General features: G+C 40.0%; 1 protein-coding gene across 1 annotated transcript; it reads left to right on the forward strand.

Moving 5' to 3' along the window:
- The first annotated feature begins 3,256 nt into the window (after positions 1–3,256).
- Positions 3,257–7,151, forward strand: drd1b (dopamine receptor D1b). Its single transcript, XM_061055188.1, has one exon. The coding sequence runs from the start codon at positions 5,137–5,139 to the stop codon at positions 6,526–6,528; it is 1,392 nt and encodes a 463-aa protein (XP_060911171.1). The 5' UTR covers positions 3,257–5,136; the 3' UTR covers positions 6,529–7,151.
- Positions 7,152–18,528: the final 11,377 nt, after the last annotated feature.

Raw genomic sequence — 18,528 nt, forward strand, 5'->3', positions numbered from 1 at the left:
TTTGTTGACTAATGGTGTCTGCCAAAAAGCTTCTGGATATATGTGGTTGTTTTTCTCCTGCTCTTGACTTTGGTCATGAATGCCAGCCTTTACTGGTGAAATTCTGTCTTTTTACTGTAGGGCTGCCGCATTTCCATAAACTGTTGTCTGAGGACGCTGTAAGCATTCACTGTTGTTTCAAGGCAGTTGTGTCATTTAGTTTTTACTCATCTTCAGTTGATGAGAAATAAATGCCACTTCTTGTAAGATTCATTAAAAATCATTAGGGGCTCTATATTTTCTTCATTGTGTTTGAATGGCAAATAAAGGCTGCCACCTAACATTTGGTATATACACTCAGGAGTATCCCATTGTTCACAAAAAAACAAGTTATGTTTTAATTTTAAGACTAAATTTTAATTCACCTGTGTGCCAGTGAGTGATGCATCTTGGCTCAGCATGTCCCCTCTGTCAGTGTTTATCCTTTGGGATTGAATTAGTAGAAGTGTAAAATGTAAATCATTGCTGTCTGCCTGTACCTTTTTTCAATATTCAAGTTCATTATGAAACTTTTGGTGGGTGCCAAATATTTCTCTTTAAGCCGTCCCCTGCAGTACTTGGCTCGCAAAGAGCATTGGATTTGAGGCATTTCCATTTTGGCTTCACTGGCAGAACCTCTGCTTGTGGTTATATTTTAAAATGGATTCGGCTGAGGATGAATCCCTGAAAGTTAAAGCTTGGCACTTTTCTCCCTCAACAGAGATCAGCATGTTTCCACACATTCATGGCGAGAAAGCTTCCTGGAGGGTCTCTAGGTTATCTCCTGCTTTTCACTGCCTGTAGGAATGACTGAAGGTCTGGAAAATGGCATATAGAGTAATTTGATTTACTTCCTGTCAGGAGTAAAAGCAGCCGCACTCTCTGGGCATCTAGAAAGTATCACAGTTAGGTGTCGTTGGTTCATTAGCAAACATTCTGCATTAATTTCAATTAAACCAGCAGACATGTGTCAGACAGTTTAACTACTCACTTCATCTTACAACAAAGGATGTTCTAGTACAAAATGCTGCGGCACGTGTTTTGACTATAGAAAAGAGATCATATCGCTATGTCTCTGCATTTTCTCTCTTTTATATCTATAAAATAACTTAAAGGCCTTAGTCTCTTCTACAAGGATCTAAATGGTTCAGATCCATCATATCTCAAAGAGCTCATAGTGCCTCTCCCCCCCACCCCAATAACATTATGCTCTCAGAATGCAGAGGTGTTTGTGGTACCTATAGTCTCTGAAAGAATTATGGGAGGTTTAGCCTTCAGTCATAAAGCCTCTGTTATTTGGAATCATCTGCCAGTCAGGCAGACACCATCTCTACTATTCAGGGCTGGCATAAACCTTTCCTTTTTGAAAGGTTTGCCTTGGACCAACCCCAAGTTCTGCTGCTGTGCTCAGACATGCCTCCCTGTCCGTCTTTATTGCACTTTCTTGGCCCAGCTTGTCGCAGCAAATGACTGTTAATCAGTGTGTCCAGTTGTGCTCGAGTTATCTGCATATTGGAAGTTTTCCTTGCCACTGTTGCCAAGAGCTTGTTCAGGGTGGATTAGTGTTGGGTCCTGTGTTATGTTTAATACTAATTACAATGAGTCACGTCTAAATTAGGGGCAAGTGCTGGTTTTGAAACATGATGTTATTACTATGTTATTTTGGTAAGTGCAAAAAAACAGCACTTCCTTAAATGTTGAAGCAAGAGGCAAGGAAGCCTTATTAGGTCCCCTATTAAAATGTAAATTTTTCACAGCAAAAATTAACATGTTTACAGCCTGGTTAAAAATGTATTTATTTTGGTCTAGTTCATTTATTTATTTGTAAAACACTAAGGTGGATGAACTTTTTACAACTCATCAGTTGTTAATATATTAAGAGCTGTGCATAAATTTGCAGAATTAAGGGTGGGCAAAGTTCACTGACAGGTGGGCGCTTTGTAGCTGTTTGCCAGGAGGCTTAAGGCCTGCCTTAGCTCCACCTCTTTGCCTGTTTCTAGATTGAGCATAGTTAGGTTGAGATACTGTAGCATTTCCAATATCAATCGTTGTTGGGCTTCAAACCGGTCTTCAGGAGCTAACAGGTGATGTCACTGAGACTCGTCCATGTAATGCATAGTCTATAGTTTAGACCTGTTTTTTGTTGAGCTTTGGGTTAAAAGTGAAATACATACAATTTGACCATTGATGATTTTTAGTTTATTGATTGATTGAGATTCAGTTCATCATAGAGGCTGGAGCTGATTTATTCGTTTTGTTTTCAGAGCACACTGGGTTTAGTTTTTAATGGGGTTTTTTTTGTGCAGGCTATCATAAAAATCAAATGGCATAGCATCACTGTCCAGTAACTGTAATGAATATAAGCCTACAGGAAAAATGAAAGATTTAAGCAATGTATGCATGCGGCAAAAAGTCATCCAAAAAAGACATTTCTGTCTATTCTCTTTTATTTCCTTCTATTTTGTTTGCTTTTTGGAGCAGACATAAATTACCCTGCATGGCTGGTTGTGTGTGCGTGTGTGAGAGTGAGTGAGCAAGTCTGTGTTTGTGTGTGTTTGTGTGTGACGTGGTCTTGGTTTGAACTTTGTCGGCTGCACGCACACCCTGGCTCAGTGCTACAGGGAAATGTGGGCGTTGTGTCTGCCAGGCCTCTTACACTTGGCTTGTCTACATGCATTACTCACACACACACAAGCACACAGACATGCACAAGTATGCACACAAATGCATGTATTTTTTTCCAAACACACATGTGCCACAAAGCCACAGATATGCAGAGTCATAGTTGCGCACACACACACACGCGCGCACACACACGCACACACTCACACACGGGGTAAAAGATACCATTGAGTATTTCAACTCGCTAAATACTTAATATGAAAACTGTCCAGGCCTGCCGGCAGCAAGCACCATGATAACATTAGCCTCTGTAATTTACATTCACACCCCCTCACCTCACACAAACACACACACACACACACACACACACTCTTACAGTACACACATATCTGAACCCTCTGTGTCTCTTTTACTCCATGGGTCTGCTTCCTGCTGCAGTGTGGCTCATGGGACTCTAATCTAATTCAGAATTGTTCTGTCATGTTTATTGAGGTGACGTTAATGCAACAGCTCTGCAGCCCCCCCCCCCCCCACCCCCCCTTCCAACACCACACACATATTCCCACATCATCTCCCACTATTTTACATCCAGTAGATGGCCTCATTGTGCCTTTGCATGCATGCCTGCTGGGTACAAGTTCATCTTAGGACATCCAGGCACCTTCAGTTTGAGCTCCTCTTCACTTTTTTGTGACTTAATGACACTGATATTATTTGGCTCTCTTTCTTTCATTTTGCAAAACATGTGCATCATTTTAAAAACAGAAACATTAATTCAGCATTTAACTTTCCATCTGCTTCTAATTTTTCCAAAAAATGGAGTATGTATTTTTTTGTCATCACACACCATGAGGCTTAACTCTTGAGGAAATAAATGCATTGTTTGAAGGTTTTTTCCCTCACAGCCTCCCTGAATGGATGGAGCAGTTGTGGCAAAGACCGTGGCGCACAGCAGCTGAGCGGAGAGAGAGGAGGGCGCATGAAAAACGGGCTTGTAGAGACCAGAGTCATTACGATCACTCTCCGGCGGCACGGGCGCACCGCAGACACATTACAGGGTAACTGATGGTTGCAAGTATAAAGAATGGCCTTAGAAGGAAAAACGAATAGGACTAATAAAAACACCTGAGGACCGTGGCAAAAGGAGGGAAGAGTGACTGACTCCCTATGGAGGAGAGCGCAGAGAGGGTGAGCTCCTTCTCCTTCGATTGGTACCAAGATACAAGTTGGATGCATGCCAAGGAAATGTGGATTTTTGGAGACTGTATATTTCAATTTGTCACTTCAATAGTTGGAATTTTTCAATTTTTTCAATCTTCGGATTTGTTGGGTGATTTTCATGCCAACTGAAGACGTCCCGATCCTCTTCATGCACATAGTGCAGCGCACCGAGTCTACAATTTAACAACTTGAAACATAATAATAATTAAACCAAACTGCGCCTCATGCAACTCGTATATGTCGCTGCCAAGCATCATTTCGGTGGACTACAAAAATAGATGTTGAATGTTTTTGAAAGTGGAGCGGACGTTTTGCTGCGTCCGCACAAATTGGCACGCAAACTAAACTCAAATTAAAAAAAAAAAGAAAAAAAGACCTCGCATCTGGATTACAGCGACATGTCACCATGAACGGAAGATCAGCAACATTTATGTGCTTTCCCACATGTGACGAAACAGACCTGTAAGCTGCACATCCGTTTTTTAAAAAGGGACTCCTGAGACTTTTGAAGCTTTTGCAGCCAGAATGGTTTTGGCTAAGCACTCAGGTGGAAACGTTTGTTTGAGACTGTGCCATGGACTGTCAGGAAGCTGCATTGAAATAAATAAATGAAAAGCAACACCTACAGCTGGGGCGCATCAGCGTCGATACATGCACCAATATTATCACGCAGACACGCCTCGAGGATCATTAAACAAATCAGATAAACGCAGCGCAAAAAAACGTCAATAGATGTTATTGATGAGGAGGTATATAAGGGTAATGATTGGCCGAGCCTCTGTTTACTCAACAGCTCGGCAACGATATTGTGTGAAACTTTCGCTGAGGGCTCAACAAAAGAGGCATACAGTAAGAGTAGAAAAAAGAACTGTATTTCATATATAAGTTTTTGTTGCTTTTTATTTTTTCATACAGTGTGGATTTGAAGACAAACAGCTCCTACTCCTCAAACTAGAATGTCTGCTGTCTGTGCTGCTGCTGCAGGAATTTCCGAACCAGACATTTTTGGGAGGCATATCTCTGAAGGGACTATTTTGAAATATTTATAGCAGCTCTTGTGCAAGGATGGTGGTTGTGATAAGGAGCCTATGGATGACCCAGTCCGTGGGAGAGCTGGTGCCGAGACAGTTGACCTCCCCACCAGCTACACCGTCTGCTTAAAACTCCTCCCCAGAGAGGCGCAGCTGCTGCGGGCTGGGGATGTGATGGGGTGACTGTTGACACCCCCCTCACCCACCCCCTCTCTCACTTTATTAGCAGTGTGAAATAGAAACAATGGATCAGAATTTCTCAACAGTTCGAGATGGCAAGCACCTTCTGGCGCAGAGAGATAGAGACTCATCTAAACGCGTGTTGACAGGATGCTTCCTCTCCCTCCTCATCTTTACCACACTGCTAGGCAACACACTTGTATGTGTTGCCGTTACCAAATTCCGACACCTGAGGTCCAAGGTCACCAACCTTTTTGTCATCTCACTGGCCATCTCTGACCTTCTGGTGGCTGTCTTGGTAATGCCATGGAAGGCAGCGATGGAGATCATGGGGTTCTGGCCGTTTGGCGCATTCTGCAATGTGTGGGTGGCGTTTGACATCATGTGCTCCACTGCCTCCATCTTAAACTTGTGTGTCATTAGTGTTGACCGTTACTGGGCCATCTCGAGCCCATTCCGTTATGAACGCAAGATGACCCCAAAAGTGGCGTGTCTGATGATGAGCGTGGCCTGGACTCTGTCCATCCTCATCTCCTTCATTCCTGTCCAGCTTGACTGGCACAAAGCTCAGACCACCACCTTCGCAGACTTAAATGGAACTCTTCCTGAAGATCTGCCTCCTGACAACTGCGACTTCAGCCTTAACAGGACCTATGCCATCTCCTCCTCCCTTATCAGCTTCTACATTCCCGTGGCTATTATGCTTGTCATCTACACCCGCATCTACCGCATCGCCCAGAAACAGATCAGGAGAATATCTGCACTGGAGCGGGCGGCTGAGAGTGCCAAAAACCGTCACAGCAGCATGGGGAATAGTTCCAACATGGAGAGCGAGAGCTCGTTCAAAATGTCGTTTAAGCGAGAAACCAAAGTCTTAAAGACACTCTCAGTCATCATGGGAGTGTTTGTGTGCTGCTGGTTGCCCTTCTTTGTCCTCAACTGCATAATCCCTTTCTGTGAGGTGCCAGAAGATTCCACTGAGTTCCCCTGCATAAGCTCCACCATATTTGATGTGTTTGTGTGGTTCGGCTGGGCAAACTCCTCGCTCAACCCCATCATTTATGCCTTCAATGCCGACTTCCGCAAGGCCTTCTCCATCCTCCTGGGCTGCCACAGGCTCTGCCCAGGGAGCAATGCCATTGAGATTGTCAGTATTAACAACAACATGGGTGCCCCTACCTCAAACCCCAACAGTCAGTATCAGCCCAGGAGTCACATCCCTAAGGAGGGAAACCATTCAGCCAGCTATGTGATCCCCCACAGCATCCTGTCCCAGGAGGAGGAGTTACAGAAGAAGGATGGATGCGGAGGGGAGATCGAGGTGGGGATGGCAAACAATGTGCTGGAGAAAGTCTCCCCAGCCATCTCTGGGAATTTAGACAGCGACACAGAGGTCACACTGGAAAAGATCAATCCCATCACACAGAATGGACAGCATAAAGCCGTGACATGTTAAGGAAAGGCAAAGTTGGATCTGAGGCATGTATGTGCGCACAAAGGGAAGAAAAGCTTACACAGGACAGCTAAGGGAAACAGAGAGACATCAAAGAACATGCCTGACAGAAAAACAGTGAGTGGGGATATACAGGACCTTTAGACTGTCAACAAAAACCTACAGAATGTTTCAAAGTAAAGGCACTTTATCCTGGATATAACTATCTGCAAAATACATTCAGCATTTATTGATGAAATTGACCCATTTGATGATAAATGTTGATAATACAAAAACAAAAGCAGAACACTAGTTATGTGCATATGTATACATTTTTCATATGTACAAAGATGTATACATCCGCATGTGTGTATTGTACAGTACTGACACAATCCTGGGGGGACTTTAACACAGTATGTGAAGGAAGATGTAGTTACTATTAGCAAAATGTCTTGTAAGTAGGTGCTTTATATGTGTTTTAATGGATGAGGGAGCAGTGTGGGTAAAATGGTTTTGGTACAGTTTGATCAGTTTATTGCAGTTATTTCTCTATAATACATTTGAATGAAGTCAATTTCAAAATCAAAACACCTGTATTGCTGTGGTAATTTGAGTTGCTTCAGACACCAAAGTACCAATATTCTGATTCAAAGTTAACAGGCAGGGGGCAGGTTAAGTCAATCAATCTTGTTAGCCAAGTTGTCATATATTTGTAGAAGTTGATTCTTTTACAAACCCCAACTCCATTTTTATCTTCCAAATTCCAAGACCCCACAAGCTCAAAGGTCCAACCAATTTCTTGAGAGTGTGAAAGAGAAAGATAAGGACAGAAAAAGTCACTTCTATGGTCTACTTCCCCCAGTATCCTGTTCTCAACCGGCCTCAGTCATGCCCATCTGGGGAATGATCAGGCTAGCTCACCTGAAGTTTCCACCATTTCCTCTCCTCACTCCCAGTTTTCATTAGCTTTGTCTCCCTTCTCCCCCTCTGCTTTTCAGCAAAGCCTCTCTTGGGCCGTGCTATCTGCTCTTCTTTTCCTTCAGACAGCAAGTCCCTTCCTCCCCCGCTGCCCCTATTTCTAGTCTGTTGTCCACCTCCTCGCTCAACTCTCCTCCCCACCATTCCCTCAGTCAGCAAGGTCATTTACACCTGTACTATACCTTCCCTTTTATCTTTATTTTTCAGTCTGCCTCTTCTTCATATTTTCCCCTTTGGCATCCCTCCATTTCAAGTCCTTACTCAGATCACTTAAAGCGGCACTAATGATTCTATTTTTGGCAGATGCTGCCAGTCTGTACTTGAAAAAGGAATTTAAATCTGTGAACTTACACTCCCACTATTGGACAGAGGAGGCACAGCTACAGCAGAGTTCACTCAGCCATAATGCAAGTGACACTTAGTGACCTTTTTGAAAAGTCGCAGATATCTGATTTAGTAAATTGCTCATGCTGGGAGCCATGCCGTGCTGTAGTAAGCAATGTGAAGCATGCAGTGTGACAACCACTGTGTTTGCAGGGCTGGAGCCCAAGAGAAAACCAACATAGTGAGAGTAACATTCAAGATATCGAACACTTAGTTTTATGCTTGTGTTTTGTTCTTTTTTAAGAAAAAAAAAGGCACAGCAAATCATACAAAACAACCACAACAACATAAGAATAACTTAGTCAGTTTTTGGTTTTGAGGGTTATTCTGCCCTGATTCAGTGAGTGGATTGCTACTGACTTATATATATATATATATATATATATGTGTAGGCATTTTTTTAAATGGTTGGGTTTGTGCTTGGTTCCACTTTCATAAAATAAGATAGTTTTACATCCAAGGCAGAGTTGTTGTGAGACTGTACCCTGAGGATAATATTGGCCAGTGTTTCCTTATGGGTCAATTACCAAATATGAGCTTATGATTAATTTTTCCACCTAAATGATAAAAAATGTAATGTCAAACAGATCTGTGGATTGCTGTGCTGCTTTAGTAAACTGAATCCATTTGAACTGTACTTCTTTTTTTTTAGAGTTTGAGTGTATGGGTGGCACACATTATCACCACATCCAGACATAATTAGCTGTCTGGTCAAATCCTGTAGATATCTGCCATGTTTGGTGTTGCTGAGGAAAATTGCTATGCAGCATGCTTCCTGACAACACTTCCACTGTGTGCTGTGTGTCTATGTAGGCGTTAAAACTGTTGCACATCAGGGAAAGCAAGAGCTAATCCAATAGAAAGCAATTGGTCTTGAATGAAGCATTTGATTTTCCTGCTCTGGAAAATCCAATTCTATCTAGATGGCAACAAAGGGGTGGAAAGCTTTTAGCTCAATACATGGCTCAGCTTGTGACACAGTGGCAACCCATTGTCTATTTTCCTCCCTGTCCTCGGCTGGGTGCACTCATATTTAAAATAGACATTTATGAATGGGAATTATAATTGTCTGTCTTATTGTAATACAAATACAAACCTATAAATACCATGACTTCCTTAACTTTCAGTCCTGTGTTTTTTCAAATTTTTAAAAGTAAAGTATCATTGCTGGAGAAATTCTGATCTGTACCAGCTAAATGGTCCTCCTTTTTTTTTTTTTACACTCATTCCTCTTGATTTCACCATATTATTTCAAACACAAGCTGGCTCAAACATGCAACAAATACATGTTGTGCACATAATCTGTCAGGACTGGACATGGACGGGAAATGCCTTGGGGAAGATGTGCCTCTCCCACCATCCATTCCCCTTTTCTCACCCCCTCCACCCTCCTATCTCCTTTTTCTCCATCTCTTTCTCTTTTCTCTTGGCTGCCTCTGTCGACTTGATGAGCATCCTCGATGTTGGCACAGACTGAATTTATTATTGAACAGACAGGGCGTACTGTTTCCCTTCTACAGTTTGACTCCAGATGCTCTTAATCAAAGCCCCACCTGGAAGTTTTATAATTATAACTATAAGTATATTGATATTATTGCTGTTGCCAAAATAAAATGTTTGGCTTAATGTGGTTGTTCTGTAGGTTATGCTGTGATTCTACCAGTGTTTTATAAGCTGAATTTCAGGGGTTAGTCTTCATGATCTAGAGATGAATCTGCCATTTCTTGTGACATGATTGGCATTTGCAAGTTTGTCACATGTGTTCTCATATATTCTACATTAATAGAAGCATACCTCCAGCTGAAAGTTGAAATCTCGGCAGTATTGTGGCTCCCTGTAACCCCCCCTGAGCCCTTACCTTGTCAACTAGGTGAGTCATCCCTCTCCAGATGCCACTGCTTTGGTTTTTAAGAGGAGGGAGGGCTATGTTGGCCAACAGTTCCACAAGCGAAATGTTTAGTTTGATCCGGAGCGTTCCCTCCAGGCTGCACATGTTGCTTTGGGGAGCAGTAGTGACAGAACACGGACTCTCAGTCAGTGTAGTTACATGACGTATGACAACTTAAGCAAATTTGACAGTGCAGCATCACTCCTCTTCCACTGACGGCCAAACGAGGGACTCAAGGGATGTTTCAACTCATATAAGCTGTCCAAAACAGATAATAACAGAGTCCCTACCTCAACATCAACTTCATGTAAAAAATATAATAGCAGTATTTCGGAAGGAATTGAGGGATAGAGTATTGTACAATGATGTTCAAAATGTAGTCGTGATGAACACAAGTGCTTTTTATCTTCAAAAAAAATCCTTAAAGTGTGAAGCAAATTTACTGTATGTTTTTTTTCTTCTCCAGTGGGGGATTTTAATTTGCAGTACCAGTCGCTGACTATTTATATATTTATTTATATGTTTCTGGTGTTCATTCATGAAAGTGATGTCAAAGATTATAACCCCTTGGAATAAATACAGTATTTAGTTTACAGTTTGTATAAAAAAAAAATGTGCCCTTCTTGTTAAATAAACATGTATGTATTTTTTTTTCAGCTATGCTTACTGAGTTCATTTGAAAGGTTGGTTGGTGTGTGTTTGTGTGCGTAGGCATTTGTGTGTGTGGATGAGATTGGGGCCCGAGTGTTTATTGGAAGATCATGTCGCTGCACTGGATCAATGGGGGATTGATTTTGAACAGTGACGCATATTTTTTTCCAGCTCCCTGAGCACGGTGTCCTCGGCTGTGTTCCTGCCTTCACCCTGCATTTACATAACCTGACGGCCACTTGACAGTTGACACGTCCTCTTTCTCTGCTCTGCCATCCGCCTCGTTCGTTAACCTAAATTTGAGCAGTAAATTTGAGCCGACTCGTGCACAGATAACTTAAATATTCAAGAGCTTATATTCACATTTGACATCTTTGTTGTCAATACATGCTCATTAAAGGAGAAATTAATTTGCAAACTTATTCCTCAAGTAACACAGGGTGGGAAGTACAATGTTTCGGAGAAAGTCTTTCACTTCTTTAACCTTTCTTCATTTTTCCCTTCTGATCAGTCACATCAAAGTTAGACTTGTAAGTGTCTGAGATGGGTCTAGCCCACAGCTTTTATTTCCTGCCTTTTTATTTCCCCTCTATAGAGACTAAAGTGATGATCGATAACCTCTTTGCAGTTCTCTTGGTTGGAGTTTCTTTCATCAGGTTTAACCTGAGGTGGAAAATAAGCAAGACAAAAAGATTTGATAAAACCAAAAACCTCACAGTCAAACTGTCTGATCCTTGAGTTATACTTCAAAGCACTGCCTTAAAAAGAAGTATCCTAGGTGAATTAAGCAGGCTAAGATTCCCCTGTGAGATAATAAGTCTTTAATGCCTAATATCCTTTCATGCCTCTGTGCATTTTCTTTGTATATATTATGAAAGAGTCAATATAACCAAAATGTACCTTAAGGTTAGTGTCACCTGCGAAAGAAAACAGCAGAGTAAAAATTTACTATTTCCTCTGCTGACTGCTGTCTTGCTGCAGGTGCTGCTTTAAATAACATCGGCCTGATTTTGTCTCATACACAAACCATTTGGAGTCTATTCAAAATGAAATTTGATTCTGGCAGAAGAGCTGCAGAAATCCAAATAGTAATCAGTAGATTTATTACTGAGGAGAAGAAAAAAAATGTTTTGAATTTCTGTCTGTGCCAGAGAGCATTCACATCGCAATAATGTCAACAGAGGTAACGGTGGCATCGACATTTTGAAATCCAGTTAAAATGAATCACACGTGTTATGTTTCTACAAACAACATGTTGAGTTCTTTAGTCTTGATTCTAGTTGAATACTTGTTTCAAAAATATTTAGAACATCGAGGCGCTGGTGGCGCAGTGGTTAGTGCGCGCGCCCCATGCATGAAGGCTGTAGCCTCAAGCGGGCGGCCTGGGTTCACATCCCACCTGTGGCCTCCTTCCCGCATGTAGTTCCCCACTCTCTCTACATGATTCCTGACTCTATCCACTGTCCTATCTCTCCATTAAAGGCATAAAAAGCCCAAAAATAAATCTTAAAAAAAATATATATATATATATATTTAGAACATACCCATACAACACTGTCGTTAAAATACAGTTGTATTAGAATGGTATGCCTCGACTTTTCTCAGGTGGTATGAGCATTCTTTGTCATGTCAAGTATTATTTTACAGTAGTGTGCCACCTGATATGTAAAAGATTATATTCATTTCAGCCCAATGAGAGGCAGAAGCAGGGTGGTTAATTTTAAGAGGTCAAGCTATCTGTGAGGTAATGCTATTTACAAATGTTTGGAAACACATATTGATCAAATCTGGATTGGGTAAAAAAAACAAAAACATGATGCCATCATCATTTCCCTGCCTTTCTGATATACTGGCACATCCCATGTTAGCCATATGTATTGATATTTAACCAATCCTGATCCAGCCTGAGAGAGAGATGGGGAGGAATTGGGTCTCAGTGGAAATACAGTCAAGGTTAATGACAGACTGCAGGAAGCCGAATGTAACATAGTGTTGTTCTCATATGTGTATGTGTGTATAAGTGTGTGTTTGTGCGTGCATTGCATGCTGTTGTGTGCTTATGTAACTATGTCAGCATTCATTCAGCTGCTTTGCTCATCCCCAACTTAACAGAAGCAGCAGGCAGCATCCTTTCCAGAAAAGAACAGAGTCCTCTGCATTTGCTGATTAATTTTTGAGGGATGGAACAAATGGACACAGGCTTAAAAGAGACATTTATATTCATGTCTAAACAGAGCTAGTACCAATGAATGAATTATTTTTACCATCAAATTTCTGATCCTCAAATAGCACAATCTGGGCAGATTATCATCATCATAAATATTATTATAAGTGGGAGATTTACATGTTTTTGTTGCTTTAAGAATGCAGGGAACATTAGCTGCTAGTTCTCAAAAGAAATATGAACATGATGTGATATGATTCAGGAAACCTTTTTATACGTGATCACGGAAAAAGAACACATTGGACATGGTTCTCTGTCGATTGTTGCCTTACACTGATCTTAAGTAGAGCAAACCCTCCTCTTAAAGGAAATCACACCTACATACAATAAAAGAAAACATCAATAGCAGAACATCTGCTTAAAGGCAATCACACCTCTCTCAAAGATAATAATCACCAGTTGGTAGGTCATAAAGAGGACAGTCCAGGAAATCATTAAATGAAGAGAATTGCTCTTAATGACTCCTGTTGTAAAGATTAGTTTGCCAGAATTCCCTTACACTTGCACTGCTTACCAATTAGATATAAAATTGAGCTAATATGTCAAAATAATGTGATAATTAAGAAACAGCGAAGTCAAATCCTTTTGCATTGAACTTTGTCACATGTTTATCAGAGTTCCCTGACAGTTCTACACCTCTTCTCTACGATCTGAAGAGTCACAATATCTGTCTGAACTGCTGGTTTTGGCTGTGCTTAATTGTACTTCAAGGTTGTTTGTAACTGTCTTGTCAACCAGTCGTTTTCCCATGGGGCTCAAGTTATTATTTGATAAATCTCATTTCATCTTCACATTTTATTAAATATGAAAGTGTGTGGCCTAGAGTGGTTTCTTTACTTCTATCCCTGCCAGCACATTTTCTTTTTCTGCCTTTTCTGTCAGCTATAGCGCTAACATTACTCAAGTGCCACTGAACACCGAGGCACTGGAGCTTTTGATCATTTTTATAGCATGTGCTTGACTCCTCTGCTCCCCTGAGGAACAAATAAAACACAAAATAAGTAAGAAATATAGCTCTGCTATGCACAATTACGACAGTGTAAAAGTTGAAATACTGATATATGAAGTCCTGAGACTGACTTTGACCTTACACCGAGGAACCACCACAACAAATCAACGGGTTACCTGAGAGATGTGTGTGACCACTGACTCTGTTTTAAAGCTGTGGATAAAGGACTCTCTCCTTCTGACTGTAGTCTATCAGTTATGGTTAACACTTTTCAGCCAGGAACAAAACTCCAGCACATTGTTTTTACAGAGGTTCTGTATAAGATTCTGGGTGAAGTATTTAAAGTCATGTTTATCCAGAGATTTCAAAGTTTGTTTTTTGTTTGGTCACAAATGAACATTCACTTTGTAAAACAATTCACAATTATTTTATTATTATTATTAACTGGTCATGGAAATATAACCTCTATAAGATAACCGCAAGTCTTCCTGTAAAATATATTTCTCTATCACTGATCCTTAGCGATACACACTCTTCTCTGGGAAGTTGAAGTAATTTGTCCATATGTCTACATGCCATTACATTAAAGGCTTAATCATATTTTATGTCTGCCCAAATATGGACCTCTCCTCTCCTCTCCTCTCCTGTTATCTCATCTATAAATTGATCTAGCTGGGCCTTTTTTTTAATTACAACTGCATCAGTCATGAAGTAAAATACTAAAACATAAAGTAGGCTATTTCCTAAAAGAAAAGTTCACGGGAGTAGACATACTTTTCATTCAATTGCAAAATTAAACAATTATTAACAAGTCATTTATAGTAACTAAGTCTGGAGTTAGCAGGTGTTTTTGGTTGTTTTTTTGGTAAGAGCTGCAAAGACAGACAACATAGGGTCATTTGAGTATACAACATCTTTTTTGAAGCAGATAAATACATTTTATTTCCCTAAAGAAGAAATAAAAGTCTTATGATTTGAATGGCAGCTTCCCATGGCTTTTTCTTTATTAACACTGAAGTAAAACAGATCCAGTAGGACAAAGCAAAGAGCAGGTAGATTTATTTTTCTAAGGAAACTGAGAATTTATGGAACAAGATTTCACCCTCCTGCATGATATAATGTTTTATTCATACCCCACATTTGCTGCATTTTCTACTTTGGTCTATATCTCGCCTATACTGAATGTTTTCTATCTGCCCACCAAAAGCAGACAAGTAGCAACTGGCTGGCTAACAAAGTTAAAGCTAACAACCAAAGTTATTTCCCTCAAGAGTTTTTGGAGACACAAACACTCAAGGTGAATGTTAGGCTGAAACTGGATGTCACCTGGGAATGTTGCTGTGTTTGCAGAGGCTTGCAAAGTAGCCAGCCACAAGTTTTCCAAATTTCAGCTATTAATGTCAAGAATGGGTTCAAAATGAAGATAATACAACTAGATGTTCTACTTAGAAGTATACAAGTAACACATGCGCCTGAGAAACCCCTGTGCACATTTACATTTCTCCATAACTCCATCTTTTCTCGGTTCGTCAGAAGCTATATGAATTCATGAAGCTCTATACCTTGTGGATGAACACATTGGCAACTGCCCCTAAAGGTTTGCCATGACAGCTTTTAAAGCCCCAATATGTTAGTGTTTTGTCAAAATGTAAGAATCTGTTCTGAAGGGATCATAATAAATATACACCAATTTTGAAAGATGTCTGTTCTTAGGCAGCTACTGCCAAACAAACTCCCCCCTCAACCAGAGGGGCTCAGGACTCCTTGCTGGGACAGTCTCAGACGATCGCTAATTCATGTGTGTTGAAGTCGCTCAGTTGAATTAAAGATGAGGCCATGTCTCACACTGAATTAATTTATGAGACTTAACATATATAAGACCAAACTGTCTTTGCAGAGGTATACAGCTACCACTGCTCAACTTTCTGACTGGATATGGGGAGGAACAGTGGTTTGGAATGATGGTGTGAGCATGAGCAAATATTACATCTGCTTTATGAGTACAAAGTGTATGTGTTCCTGTTTCACATCTGCTGTCTTTTGTCTGCTTCTGACCGGTGCTGTGTTTGCTATGTTCTGTGCTGCACTGAACACCTGTCTCCTCTTTGCTTCCTCTCATTTGTAAGGTAATAATTTATGCCCAAACCCTCATGAGGCCCGGCCGGTGTGTCCTACTTTAGACTGCAGCAAGATGTTAAGAGAAATTAAAAAATAATAGAGAACAGTTATTATTACTCCATCTAATAAATTGCTCCTGACCAGCCTTTCCTCTTAATAAGTCAAAAATATCCCAGTGAGACATTTCACTCTGGAAAGTCATGAATCATACAGGCTATCTATTAGTTTAAATGTTAAGTACATGTGTGTTGAAGGCTCATGTTTCCCATTCATGTTTTAACTGACTGGACATGGATATGCATTCTTTGTTTTAACCAAAACTTAAAATTGTTCCATAACATTTCCCTTTCGTTTTTTTAAAATTTCCTCTAGTAATTACTTATTTACTTCAACACATGGCGCTTTAATGATAACATGCTTCCAACACAATCTCCAAACCCTGTCTTCTCATCGTGTTGGCAGTGTAATTAAATATTTTCCATAACACATTATTAAACATACCCCTAACTGTCTTGATTAATGACTTCATGTCCTTACACAAATTCAGTCTCCCCTTTAAATGTTAATTTAAAATCATCTTGCCTTGAAAACATATTTCTAGTGCTATTCAGTAAATTTTCGCCCTCCCGGTCATGCTTCTTCCAGATTTGGCCTGCACTTTCCTCTTGGCTCATCATAACATAAAACTGTCTGCTGCTCCCAAAAGGTTGAAGAGGGCGAAAGGAGGAATATTTACATCATTTTAAAGGTAGGTTTGTTCAGACCAATTAAAACTGCAAAAAAAAACTTTTACCAACATCACCCACAAAAACATGACAAAAAAAAACTTGTTTGGGTCCCCTCTTCTTTCTTTTGTTGATGACTTTTGGGAAGGTCACGGAGAGAACCCTCAGCACATTCTCCTAACTTGTATTTTTCACTATATTGAAATACCGCTATGATACCTATGATAGTTTTGAATTTTTTAATCCAAAGAAATGGGATTTTTTTTTATACATAGGGACTTCATATCTAACTGTGCAACCATCTTACTTATCACAATTGATTTCTTACTGCACTGGTTGTAAAATCAGCAAAGGGTTGGGTAGACGCTGTTAAAAAAACATAAATGTATAAAGACAAAGTTGATTTTCTTAAGGAGAAAATAACAATAACTCTTGTTACAGCCCCTTATTAAGATCAAAAGGAACAGACTTGACAATCGTATCATATTGACGTTGCTTCACTTACAGCAGGCCCACAGGGTCAACTGGTGGACAGGGAAAACTCCTGTTTTTCCTGATGGCCAGTCTGCCACAGCTGATGAAGTGGTTGTGATTTGATAACTGGCTTTTATGTCTGATGAGATTATTCATCAATTAAGAATCTATCTTTGAGTTTCAAATTACCACCAGTAACCAGTGTTTGTTAAGCAATTTTATTTTTTTAGAGTAGGAGTAACACATTACAAATTCAAATCTGCAGGTCCACCATGCATATGGATGCATGAACAAACTGAGTTAGAACAGCAGCTGGTTTTGTCCAAAATAGGCTGCACTAAAACATTCAGAGAGTTGTATTTTGTAACTTAAACTGTAGTAAATATGTTTAGAAATGTAAAATAAAAGACTGAAGGTTTGGAATAAAGCTAAATTAATAGGGTTGTACACATACTGTAACATTCTGAATATCTACTTCCTGCTATTGAATGCTGCCTCCATGAATCGTCACAAAACTTGAAAAATATTACATTGAAAAATATTTATGGAGCTCATGCTAATAGCTGGAGAGTTTCTCATTACAGGCACATCTTAGAGAGCATCTGTTATGCCAGCCTATATTTATTAAAACCCTCAAAGCTTAGCACTCAGCAGTGCATGGAAGTGAATAAGCACTCACACTCAAGGATTTCAATGCTACTTACGTTTTACCCTTTTGTAAATGACGGTTGTTTCTCTCTGCTTCTCTCTTTCATTTATATATATATATATATATATATATATATATATATATATATTTAGCACTCTTCATCTAATTTCCATTTCACTGTAAATATGTCTCTTCTTGTTTGTTGGATTCAACAGTGGCTGCTTATAAATGGCTGTTCCAATTTGCAGATAAAGAGATCTTTTGTTTTGTTAGAAAAAGGGTTTATGATTAAGGTTTCTGATCACATGTGACATAAGTTGCAGACTGTAGTTGCCATCTCTCTGCTCTTCACCTCTCTCAACTGACTCACATGTTGCTGCTTGCATGAAATTCAAAACCTTGTACACAAAACAGCAACTCTTGCCTGAACTCCCTCGTCCAGGTCTACACTCACTCTAGCTCACAGCACTCTGCCAATGAAAGGCGCCTGGTCCTATACCTTCGCAACAGGACCCTAAATTTACCAGCTACACTCCTCTGTAGTCCCCCCGTGGTGGAATTAATTACCTAACGCCATTTATCTGCAGAGTCCCTTTCCAAAGTTCAAAACAGGTATTTCATGAACACCTATGCACTTAATGATAGTGGTGAAAACGATGATGATACTGAGGATGTTATTGATGTTGATTAGGAAGTTCATGATGATGATAATAACGATGTTGTTGATAATGATGTTTCCTCCTGTCTAGATCCCTGCTTGATGTTGTATTTACCTTCAGATGTACGTCGCTCTGGCCAGGCCTTGCTCGAAAAAGAGGTCATTTGATCTCAAGCAATTCTTGCCTGGTAAAATAAAGGTTAAATAAAAAAAATTAAAAATTAAAAAAGCCTCTGCTTAATTAAATTTGTATCATTATTAGCCTATACAAACCCTCTTTATTGTGTTGGAATTTGGGTCAAACAAGAAAACAAGAAACAAGAAAA

This window comes from Labrus mixtus, chromosome 14 (genome assembly GCF_963584025.1).
Source record: "Labrus mixtus chromosome 14, fLabMix1.1, whole genome shotgun sequence".
Lineage (NCBI taxonomy): Eukaryota > Metazoa > Chordata > Actinopteri > Labriformes > Labridae > Labrus > Labrus mixtus.

Excerpts from the sequence above, each read along its gene's own strand:
- drd1b (XM_061055188.1), top strand. The coding sequence starts at position 5,137 with ATGGATCAGAATTTCTCAACAGTTCGAGATGGCAAGCACCTTCTGGCG.